Here is an 11517-nt window from a genome sequence, read left to right as displayed (position 1 = left end):
CCTCCGTGAGGAAGCAAGTGCACACATCACCTCTGTGAGGAAGCACGTGCACACGTCACCTCCATGAGGAAGCACATGCACACATCACCTCCGTGACTACGTGGGACCAGTGGATGTAAGTTCTGGACTTAAGCTTCAGTTGCCTGGAGTTGCTGGGGCTGATTACGACTCCTTGGAAGCTGCTCCGTCTATACATGGCGTGCACCGGTATCGCCCTTGTTCTTCAGCATCAATTTTTAGCCAGTATCATCCAGGAAATTTTTTTTTTATCCTTTTTTTTTATTGGATGTATTCTTTATTTACATATCAAATGATATGCCCTTTTCTGGGTCCCCACTCCCTGCAATTCCCATAAGCCCTCTTCTCTCCCCCTGTTCCCCCATCCACCCTTTCCCACTTCCCTGTTCTGGTATTGCTCTATACTGCTGCACTGAGACTTTCTAAAACCAGGGGCCACTCCTCTGTTCTTTTTGGACATCATGTAATATGTGGATTATTTCTTGGGTATTCCAAGTTTCTAGGTTAATATCCACTATCAGTGAGTGCATACCATGATTGATCTTTTGAGACTGGGTTACCTCACTTAGTATGATGTTCTCCAGCTCCCTGTCTGTGGAATGCCTCTTGAGATGATAGACAAGCAACTGGCAAAAGTAATTTGCTTTACAATCAGATCTTTGGGTATTAAATGCTTCCCAGTAAATATGAAGAACATAGACAATAGTACTGGGGAGTTGCCAAGCATTCCCATTGAAATCTGGGGGCCGGGGGGTGGGGAGGAGGGGGAGGGAGATTCCCCATCGCCAAGTTTGGAGTAGCCATTTCTATTCCTATTAAAAAGTTTAATAGGGTCAACAGACCATAGAAATGCATTATGAGTGTGTATTATTTCATGAAGTTAGTTTAAATAAAAGTCATTACTTCATTCTATTTATAGAGCTCTCAGTGAAGAAACGTCTAAAATTTTGTTCTTTATGGAATTAGATTTTCTCTATTATTTAAATGGAAAGTAATAGATGTTTCCTAAAGATATTTTCACTAGATGCCATGTCATAAGCCTTAATCCTAGCACCCAAGAGGCAGAGGCAGAGACAGACAGACCAATGAATTTGAGGCGAACCTGGATTACCAAGTCATTTATAGAAAAGCTAGGCTACATGCAAAGAAACCCTGTCTTATGTCTCTAGATATAGAAAATACTTACAACTAAATTTGAAAAACAACCTAAAATATAAAACAAATGAGGAATGGATTCACACTTGGATAAATTTCCTATAAACAACTCAGAAATGTCCAAACTTTATGCAAAATTAAACACATCCTCCAAAATTAAGGAAATACAATGGGGGATGCAGGTCAAACTGGCGAGGCGAGGTAACATTCTGTGTAGATCAGGTAATAGTCAAAACAAACTAAGACAAAAGCAGGAGATCTGATGTATCCATAGACACATAAAACAGGAAGTGCAAATATATACACTCAAGCACAAACACATAAAATAAAAATTTTTGAAAGGCAGATCTAGAGGCAGACACATTTGTCAGATTTCAGCTTCCTAAAAACTGTGGAGGCCAAAGACAAAAGGATTTGTATGCTCTTTGGGGTCACCTTACCTGGAGAACAAATTGTTAAAAAAGACTGTCTCAAATAAGGTAGAAAGTAAGACACAATAGCCCCACACACTGGCACCCATCCACACACAGGACACACAAAAGCACAAGAAACAACGCACAGTAGAAACAGAACCATCAACATTTATTTACTACTGGAAAATCAGATAACAGTCACTTAAAAAAGGCACTTGAAAAAATTTGGTGAACAAACTGACAAAAACTTCATGTTTACCCTCACATGCCAGTGGCATGGGACAGCACATGGAAGGAATAATCTGAATGTTAAATGAAACAGCTTAACTGGCTAACTCCCTAACAGGCTTCTAATGTGCAGATGAGACCCTGAGGCTGAATCCCTGCTCACCCGGAGGTGTGAGCGCTTCATTCTGATTTGTGGAACTTCCTGAGGTGACGGTGGTATGTGGATGACTGGCGGAAGCTGCTATCACACAGGGAGCAGGAGTATGGCTTCTCTCCTGTGTGGATCCTCTCATGAGCCTGCAGGTTGGTCTTGTATCGGAAGGCCCTTCCACAGGCATCGCATGTGAAAGGCTTCCCTGCCTTGTGTATGACCTCATGAACTCGAAGTTCCGAGACTTGGTGAAAGCCTGTCTGGCACACCTTACAGAAAAATGGCCTCTCCTTCTTGTGTGTTTTCTGGTGGATGGAGAGGTTGCAGGGATATTTGAAGGTTCTGGGACATTCCTCGCATTTGTATGGTTTGGGGTCTCTCTGGAGTCTCTCTTGGTTACCCTTAAAGGTGGAATTTGCCTCATGATTCTGGAAAAGAGGGACAGACTTAGGGGTAGACTGCTCTGGCCTGCAGAGGAAGCCTGGGACCTCCATAGGGACAACTCCAGGAGAAGCTGCCCACAGAGACCTGTCTAGGGACCTGCGGGTACTGCACACTGCTATTCTTAAATCCTGAGGCTCTCTGTAAGAAACACCTTGCACATCAGGTACAGAGTACTGCTCTCCCTGGATAATGAAAATGGAATCTCCCTCACTTGTGAGACGAATAACCCCGCCACTCACATCAGTAGCGTTGTGGCTGTCTCCAGTCTCCTCAGACTGCTCGGTGAGGGAGAGAAACACTGGCTGTACCTCCATAAGGACCTCTTCAGAAGAAGGTGCCCTCAGGGACACTTCCTGGGACCTGGAAGTATCTTGAGTTACTCTTCTGGAAACCTGTGGGACTCCATAAGAAACATCCCTGTCTTCGAGCTCCGGATATTGCACTCTCTGGAAGGTGCAAAGGGAATCCCTCACAGTTCCAGCACTATTAACACCGTCATTTCCAACACTAGTGTTCCAAGGGGGTTGGCAGCCATCGTCTGTGTTTTCATGTCCTGTGACAAATAAGACAATTGATAAAACTGTACACAAGTAAAGAATCACACGGCAGCCCTCTTCTGTCCAGCCTGACTCACCTGCTGCCAAGAACACATCTTTGGGGATCTCCAAGAGTGCCCTTGCGTTCTCTTGTGCGGGAGTTGTTGCTACCTTCTGTTGCTCCAAATGTGCAATGACTTCTTTTAAGGGCATGTTCTCAGAAAAGAGGGCTTCCTGCCCGTGCATGGCTACATGGACCTGTAAACAAAGCCAGTGACCACCGTGAGCCTCTGCTGTAGTCTCTAGCCTCTGGGTAGTGAAGGAGCAGCGCTACTCCATCTTAAGGTTAGGAACCTTATTAGAATCATTGCAGTTTTGGTTTTTTTGTAAAACTTGAATTTGATGATATCTTGGCCCGTTTTCTGAAATTTGACAAGTTCTGAAGCCTATACTCTTACTATGAGCTGTATGAGCTGACCTCCACCCTGACAAGTTTTGAAATGTTCAGACCAATTCCTATATAAACAACCCCCCACCTCCCCTTACGCCATCAGTTTTTAGAGTGATATAAACCCCACTGTCTGTTGGTTCACTGCGATTTTCTCAAAGCCAACCTGTGAGAAACAACCTTGTCTGATATAAAACAGGGCTTGCTTAATTCATGCAAAAATTTGTGTGATTGTCTTTACCCTCATACTGTCATGAACTTAACTACAGGTACATGTAACTTTCAGTCTGGAATCCTCGGGATCTCTATGCACACTCTGTAGTAGATACCACGTTGGTGTCTTGGCCTCAGACAGACAAGTGGCTCCTTCTCAAAGGCCACTTAAGAGAGATGGCCCTGTGTGAGAGAGAATATCAGTGTGGGGGACAGTCTCCACTGGCATTCCTTCAGTGGGTCAAGGGCAGGTAACTGTTATTTTCATTTAGCGTCCCAAGGGTCTCCATGTTAACTGCGCAGTGGATGCCCCTGTAACGTCCTAGCCTCAGACAGGCAACGGTTAGTCCTGTCCTGGAACTCTGTGATGCTCCATAGTCATTCTGAAGTAGCCGAGGCTTTCCCACCTCCAGCCATTGGTCCTTAAGTGGCCGCTCCCTATCAGTCACTTCACTTTTCTGTGTGAGTGGGCTTTCTTTTAACACTTATATGGTTTTTGTCCCGCCCATGACACTGTTGCCCTAAACAATAATCCTTGACCAAAGATGTCCTTATCAAGAAAGCTTTAATTTGGGAAAGGGGGAGGTTTTATTTATTTATTTATTTATTTATTTATTTATTTATTTATTATTGAACCCTTAAACAAAAATCACACCTGTCTGAATCAAGTCCTACACCTACATTGTCTGACTAGGACATGCTCTGCCTCCGCTCTGAGGAACAAGACTGTATATTATGACAGCAGTTTGTTTGGAGTTTAGATTCAACCATGAAAATTTTAATATAAAACAAAGCCCAAGTGTGGACAAGGAATAAAACCAACTGCAAGGAGAACTCAAACAGTGGGGAGGGGAAGGTCCCCATACCTATGAAAGGGATCATGTTTTAGACCCAAGTTCTTGGCCAGCCTGGGCTACACTACGAAACCATACTTCAAATGGGAAAACAAAAACAAAAACCTAGAAACAAAATGAAACCAAAACTGAAATACATAAAACCTAAAGAAGTGATTTGCATAGCAATGACATCATACAACGTGTGAGGTTTCATTTCTAATGTATGTCTGTGTGTGTGTTTGTGTGTGTGTATATATACACACACACATTAGATACACATATATATGTGTATATATACATATATATTCACACACACATATATATATATTTGTCGCTCCCATTGACTACTAGCCCTAGACAAGTATCCTTGATCACAGATGTTCTTAACAAGAAAACTTTAATTTGGAACCCCCTGGATCTCAAAATTAAAATTGAAAATTTTCTCCACCTTGGCAATTTTTATCACTGACTGAGAAATACACAAATCCAGCCACTAGAAGAAGATTCAGTGTATTTACATTCACATTACGTCTTTCAAGGTTTGAAAATTTGAACTGAAGCACCAGTATTCATTAAGGCATTTCTTATGACACTGACACTGTTGTGAATGGATGTGACAGCGCTAGATCAACATCAGAGTCCTTGCTCAGCTGCTGTGCACCTCAGTTTTCTGGATAGGACATCTAACTGGCGAGCATTAGCCAATCTGGAAAGCAAGGTAGTCACTGGACTACCCAGAGTTTGCCTTGTACGTACAGGGACTGAGAGACCAAATCTTCTGGGTTCAGACTCTAGCTTAGAGAGGCTAACCTAAGGTTGTACTCAAGTTAACAAACAGGCTGGTAACTAGCAGCGGTTTCCAGGCTACCCCAAAATAATACCTGCATCTAGCACCAGTTTCCAGGTTATTCCCCAACAATTTTCCCACCCAGGCTACAAGTCCGGCCCTGACACTTCACTTCCTAATGTCTATCAATCAGGAGAAAAACAGAAGTGATGTTTATGGTTTAGGTCTCAGTACCAGCCAACGATGTTAAAGGCCATAATGGCCCCCCAGTCGGATGTATACCAGACTAGAGACCCCTTTCTTGCCCCTATAAATGCTTGCTTAAAATTAGGCTCAGAGCTCCAACTTCCTGCTGTGTCTCGAAGTCAAGTTTGAATAAAAAGACTCTAATGCAGTTGCATTACATATAGCTCTCAGTGTGCTTTTGAGGTTCACAAACTTTTCATGGTACAACAGGATCAGAGAGTAGTGCTGAGAGTCAAGAGATGTGAGCTAAGATTCCAACACAGTTCTCACAATTAGAATATGACTGAGCCATCCTCCAGACAGAAGGCATTTCCTCTAAAACCCTTAAATTCTTGTCCAAATGTCAACGCCACAGTCTCTCTGAAACAATGTAACTATACCATTTAATTAGAACCATCAACCATTTGGTGGTAACCTTTCTGATTTATTCATGCTAATTTAGAGTACTGCAAATTCCAACATGTAATGATTTGTAAGGTGGAACAATCTCCCTAGTAACAAAATCTGCAACTTCCTAGAACTTTTTCCCATTATAAGTGACTGCATTTCCTCCCCACACAACCATTTCTTACCCCAGGAACTCACCTTGACAGGAGGCTTCAAGTACTCATCAGTCAGCCCCTCCATGAATCTCCTCATGTTTCTGCCACTGGATTTCCACTTCTCTGTCAAAGCAAACTTGTCCTTGCAGTGCCCAGTGAGGAGAAACTGCTCCAAGACCAGCTGAGAGATCATCTGCTCCTTGCTCTGCTTCTCTGGCTGCAACCAGGAGGTGAACATCGCCCAGAGTGTTTGCAGCTCCTGCTTTGCCAGGGAGCCATGGTTGTTTGGAGAAACACTGACCTGAGAACTTGCTGAGTGAGAGATGTCTTCTCCCCACTGCATAGCAGAAGCCTGGGTTGAAATAAACTCTGCATAGTCTAATTCAAAGTCATTTGATGATGATGTGGACCTAAAGGTTTCTCTGAACTGTGAAGCCATTGTGATGAGAATCCTCAGAAAAATTCAACTACGGCAATTTGGCGTTTGTCTTCGTACTTGAGGCCTGGTTCAACAATTGGTGAATCTGTAAAAGCTATAAAGAAAAAAGAAGAGACAAGTGAAGTAAAAGATCAGCTGAGCTTTCTCGATTTCTGTCACAGTGGGTTTACTAGTTACCTGACAATCGCCTTACTACATCAGAAAAAAAATCAAACAAAATATTGGAGAGATACCTGCCCTACTGATTAATCACAGTTGGAATCCTATGTCAGACTCAGCTCCGTGTTTGTTCCAGTGTGTGTGTGTGTGTGTGTGTGTGTGTGTGTGTGTATGTGTGTGTGTGTTTACTTGTTTTTGCAAAAGGGTTTCACTAAGCAGTTGAAAGTGACCTTGTACTCCAATCTTGTGGTTTTCACCTCCCCAGTGCTGAGGGTTCCCTCACAAGAATCATTTTCTTTTAGTTTTGTTTTTCTGAGCACGTATTTCACTAAAGCTGGCTGTCCTTGAGTTTTCCCATGTAGACCAGGATGGTGTGGGACTCACAGACATCTGCCTGTTTCTGTCTCCTCTATGCTGGAATCAAAGGCCGGGGCCAATCTCTCCAAGCATTCTGATTGCTAAGTTGAATTGTGTGTCCTGAAATTCAGGAGTTGAGAGATTAATCTCAAAGACCTTAGACTATGGCCTTATTTCAAAAGAGTTCTGAACTTCTTCACAAAAGTCAGAGCCCTAAATGTCGTCTGCCCAGAGGAGAAGGCTGGAAGTACAGTGATGAAAAAACAAAAATAAGAAAAGCTTTTATCTAAAGTCCCTGAAACTATAATACTGAAAAATCTGAATGCTGAAATCACACATTGTAGTTTTCCCGGGAGAGAAAAAAAGTTGCCTGATAGAATTAAGGAATCCAAATTTGCCAGGCGGTGGTGGCACACGCCTTTAATCCCAGCACTTGGGAGGCAGAGGCAGGCAGATTTCTGAGTTCAAGGCCAGCCTGGTCTACATAGTGAGTTCTAGGACAGCCAGGGCTACACAGAGAAACCCTGTCCCGAAAAAAAGAAAAAAGAAGAAATGGGAAAAAAGAGAGAAAAAAAAATCCAAATTCTGGGAATCAGCCACAAGATATACCAATGAATTCAGGGGAAAAAGTCTCATGATTTGGCTGCATTGATATCCTTTCCTGTTGATGAAACTCTGGATTTTAATAAGTCATAGAAACAGTGGTCAAAAGAAGCATCCTTATGAAAAAAGTTGTTTTCATGGGATTAAAAAACACTTGAGCTGAGAGCCAGGGAGTGTTGAATTTAGTCAGTGGTTCTTCCCATGTGCCTGTGAGTGGATGTGGTTTTGTGGTTTGTGTGTGCGCACGCGCGGCATGCTTGCGTACGTGCACGTGCGTGCTTGCGTGCACGTGCGTGCTTACGTGCACGTGCGTGCTTGCGTGCACGTGCGTGTGCAAGCACGTGCGTGTGCGTGTGTAAACATACACGCATGCGCACTGGTGAGTAAGCGCACGTAAATATGCCTGTATGGATGTGCCCGCATGTGTTACAAGTCGGGGGGAGCAGTGCTCGTGTTGTAATTGGGGAGCACGCATTTATTGCTCACATGCCTTTGTGTGTGTGTGTGTGTGTGTGTGTGTGTGTGTGTGTGTGTGTGTGTGGTGTGTGGTATGCGTGTGTGTATGGTCTGTGTGTGTATGTGTGTGCATGTGTGCGTGTGCTGGACAATTTAGTGTGTTACCCACAACAGACAACACTTGTACACTAAAATGGAAACAAACGATTAAGCACGGCCCAGAAGCGTGGGTGCGTGGGCCTGCAGCTGCACAAGACACAAGAGTGACCATTTCACCTGCCTGTCTAGAATCCAGACCATCAGGACCCCTTGTATGGAGCCAAAGGAGGCGTGGAGGGCTGCGGCATCCAAACCAGTCAGGAAAAGCAACAGGCAGCTACAACCCTCATACGTCACCGTGGCCCCTGCTCACCAAGACCCCGAAGTTTCTGGAAACCGCCTAAAAGGCTTTCTCTCGCACACCTGCAACTCTGCAGCTGCAGCAGCGCCTCTCGCTAGGACCCGGGGTTTCTGGAAGGTTTGTACCAACCCAAAGTAGGCAAAGGGCTGAGGGTGGTCCAGTGGGGAGGTTCGCCGTGATGCCACTCCTTGAATCTCCGCACAGCCCACCCTGGGTGCAGGAGTGCACCAGAGAAGTCCAGAGCCCAGTGGACCTGAGCTTGTGCAGCTCTGGGATGACCTTCCGCCATCCCTGTGGGGTTTTATGCGGATTCCCTTGGTCTTGGCGCCCTGGGTATTTGCTTGTGCAGACAGGTCGTGTGCCAACAGCTTTCGGCACACGTGTTCGGTCACAGTTCGTAGACGGGAGGCGTCGTGTGTCAGTGGTCCTTTGCTGAGTCTTCTCCGGCTTAATGGTCATTGCTAATGGTGGAAGAGAAGCGGGGATTCTCGGAATCCCTCTGGCTCTGCACTGTGTGTTGGTTTTAGCAACTGATTCTGTGGTGCTCCTGCCCTCCAACCCCACGCCGACCTCCTAGGCTGAGTGTGTTGTGTCCTAGGCTGAGTGTGTTGTGTCCTTATCCGTAAATGTTTGACCAGTAAACATCAGACAGAAAAACCTTGATTCCCAAGTGAGCACTTTCAGTTTGGTAAAAACGGTGCCTTAATCTGTGGATCGTGTTTTTATTTGTTGGTTTGTTCGTTAACTTTAAAAATGAAATACCCTTTGTGCTAAATTGATCAACAAAACTATGACCGTAAGAATTTAAGGAAAGTGCAAGAAAAATTAATAGAAAATCCACCATGCAAATGGGTAATACAGACCTGGGTAGCCCAGACAGGTCCATGATCCTGGCCAATTTGGATGGGATTAACTGGTTTTGTACACCTCCCTGCTGGGCGGATAGCATTTTACCTTAGAGCATGGCTCTGCGGAGCTGATGAATTCACATTGGAATTTTACATCATTCTGCTCTTTGAAAAAATTCTGACAGAGTTCTGAGGCTGTAGGTCCTTTGGAAAGGTATTTGCCTAACATTCCAAAATCCCTGGGTTTCATATCACACTGTGTCATCCCCGGGTGCCTCTCATCTGCAATCCCAACATTGGGGAGGTGGAGACCCAAGGATCAGAAACTCAAGGTTGTCTTTTACTGCATATCAAATTCAAAGAAAGCTTAGGATAAAAGAGATTTGACTGAAAGACTCCTTTTCTCAAGGGTTAGAAGTCTATGTACACAAATGTTATTTTTTTTCAATTCCTATCTCACTAGTGTCATGATTTCATGTTGCTTCTGGTAGGTGAAAATCAATTCTAAGCACTAATAGAAACAAAAAGTCAGCAGGAACTAAATAGTTACACTCAGTGGCACCGTTCTTTTTCTCCCATTTAATCAATCAATCAATCAGTTAATCAATTTACATCCTGATTGATGCTCGCCATTTTGTATCTCCCCCCACAGACCCCCCTTCCACCTGCATCTCTTCTCTGAGAGGGTAGAGGTTCTCCCCTGGGCATGTGATATATTTTTTTTTTATTCTCATGAAAACAAGTATTTTCATATGGATGCTTCTTCTGATTAAGGTTGCTTTAACTTATTAAAATCTAGAATTTGATCAGCAGGAATTATCAGTTCCACCAAATGTTAATTTTTACATTGAATTCAAACATTGGTATACCTTGGGGCTGATTCCTGGAATTTGGGTTTTAACCCAAAGAGGTGACATTTTTTTCTTCTTTCGTGAAAATTGCAGCTTGTGGTTTCAACATTCATATTTTTTTAAGTATTGTAGTCTGAGGGATTTTAGATTTCAGAATTTTTCATGCCTGAACTGCTATTTTTCTTTGGGCTGATGGTATTTAGAATTCCGACTTTTTACAGAGGTTTACCACTCTGAAATGAGGCTACACAGGATTAATTCCTCAACTCTTGAATTTCAGGATGCACAATTCAGGCTATTAGAATGCTCGGAGAAAGCCAGTAGTGAAGGCATACCCTTTAAATCCAGCATGCAAGAGACAGAAGGAGGCAGCTCTCTCTGTCTCCCTGGTCCACAATGGGAGTTCCAGGGCAGCTAGCAGTAGAGAGACACTTACTCAGAAAACCAAAACCAAAAACTAAAAAAAAAATGATTCTTGTGAGGGAACCCTCAGCACTGGGGAGGTGAAAACCACAAGATTGGAGTACAAGGTCACTTTCAACTGCTTAGTGAGTTTGTGAGCAGAAACCCTTTTGAAAAAACAAGTAAACACACACACACACTCACTCACACACACACACACACACACACACACACACACACACACACACACACACTGGAACAAACAGAAAAGAACAAATTGTCATTTTTTTTGGCCACAACATTTTCATTCCTCTCAGACCATAGTAGTCACATGTCACATCATGTCTGACAACCATCATATATTTCTGACAAATGAAATACAAGCCTATCTCTGCTTACAAAGATGAGCCCTGTTCAGCCTCTGCCTTTTCTTTGTGATTCAGAGACAAATTCAAGAAGGTCTCTGGTACTGTGTCATTCCACTTGCAAGGGTTTGGCCTTGTTCCCTGAAGCATCTGGGGTCCAAAATTCTCCAGAAATGATGACAATTTAACAATTTTAGGACGAGCCACATGTGAGAGCCCAGGCTCAGAAGTCTGAGATAAATGCCAGTCTTGACACTCCCTTCCAGAGTGCACTGTCCCCTTTGATCACAGTGACATACTATGTGTGATAAGATGTGTTCTGCCCACGGGAAGCATCAAGCATTGTACTAGAGACACAGAGCTGAGTCTGACATAGGATTCCAACTGTGATTAATCAGTAGGGCAGGTATCTCTCCAGTATTTTGTTTGATTTTTTTTCTGATGTAGTAAGGCAATTGTCAGGTAGCTAGTAAACCCACTGTGACAGAAATCGAGAAAGCTCAGCTGATCTTTTACTTCACTTGTCTCTTCTTTTTTCTTTATAGCTTTTACAGATTCACCAATTGTTGAACCAGGCCTCAAGTAAGAAGACAAACGCCAAATTGCCATAGTTGAATTTT

At 43.5% G+C, this 11517-nt stretch overlaps 1 protein-coding gene across 1 annotated transcript; it reads right to left on the bottom strand.

The window, feature by feature from the left end:
- Positions 1-1994: 1994 nt before the first annotated feature.
- Positions 1995-6456, bottom strand: LOC127674305 (zinc finger and SCAN domain containing protein 4F-like). Its single transcript, XM_052170097.1, has 3 exons — positions 6061-6456; positions 3044-3203; positions 1995-2962 (listed from the first exon to the last, which is right to left on the bottom strand). Exons 1-3 carry the CDS (start codon positions 6454-6456, stop codon positions 1995-1997), a joined length of 1524 nt encoding a protein of 507 aa, XP_052026057.1.
- Positions 6457-11517: the final 5061 nt, after the last annotated feature.

This window comes from Apodemus sylvaticus, chromosome 1 (genome assembly GCF_947179515.1).
Source record: "Apodemus sylvaticus chromosome 1, mApoSyl1.1, whole genome shotgun sequence".
NCBI lineage: Eukaryota > Metazoa > Chordata > Mammalia > Rodentia > Muridae > Apodemus > Apodemus sylvaticus.
Note: the sequence above shows the minus strand (reverse complement) of the source record. Positions and strands in the feature narration are given on the sequence as shown.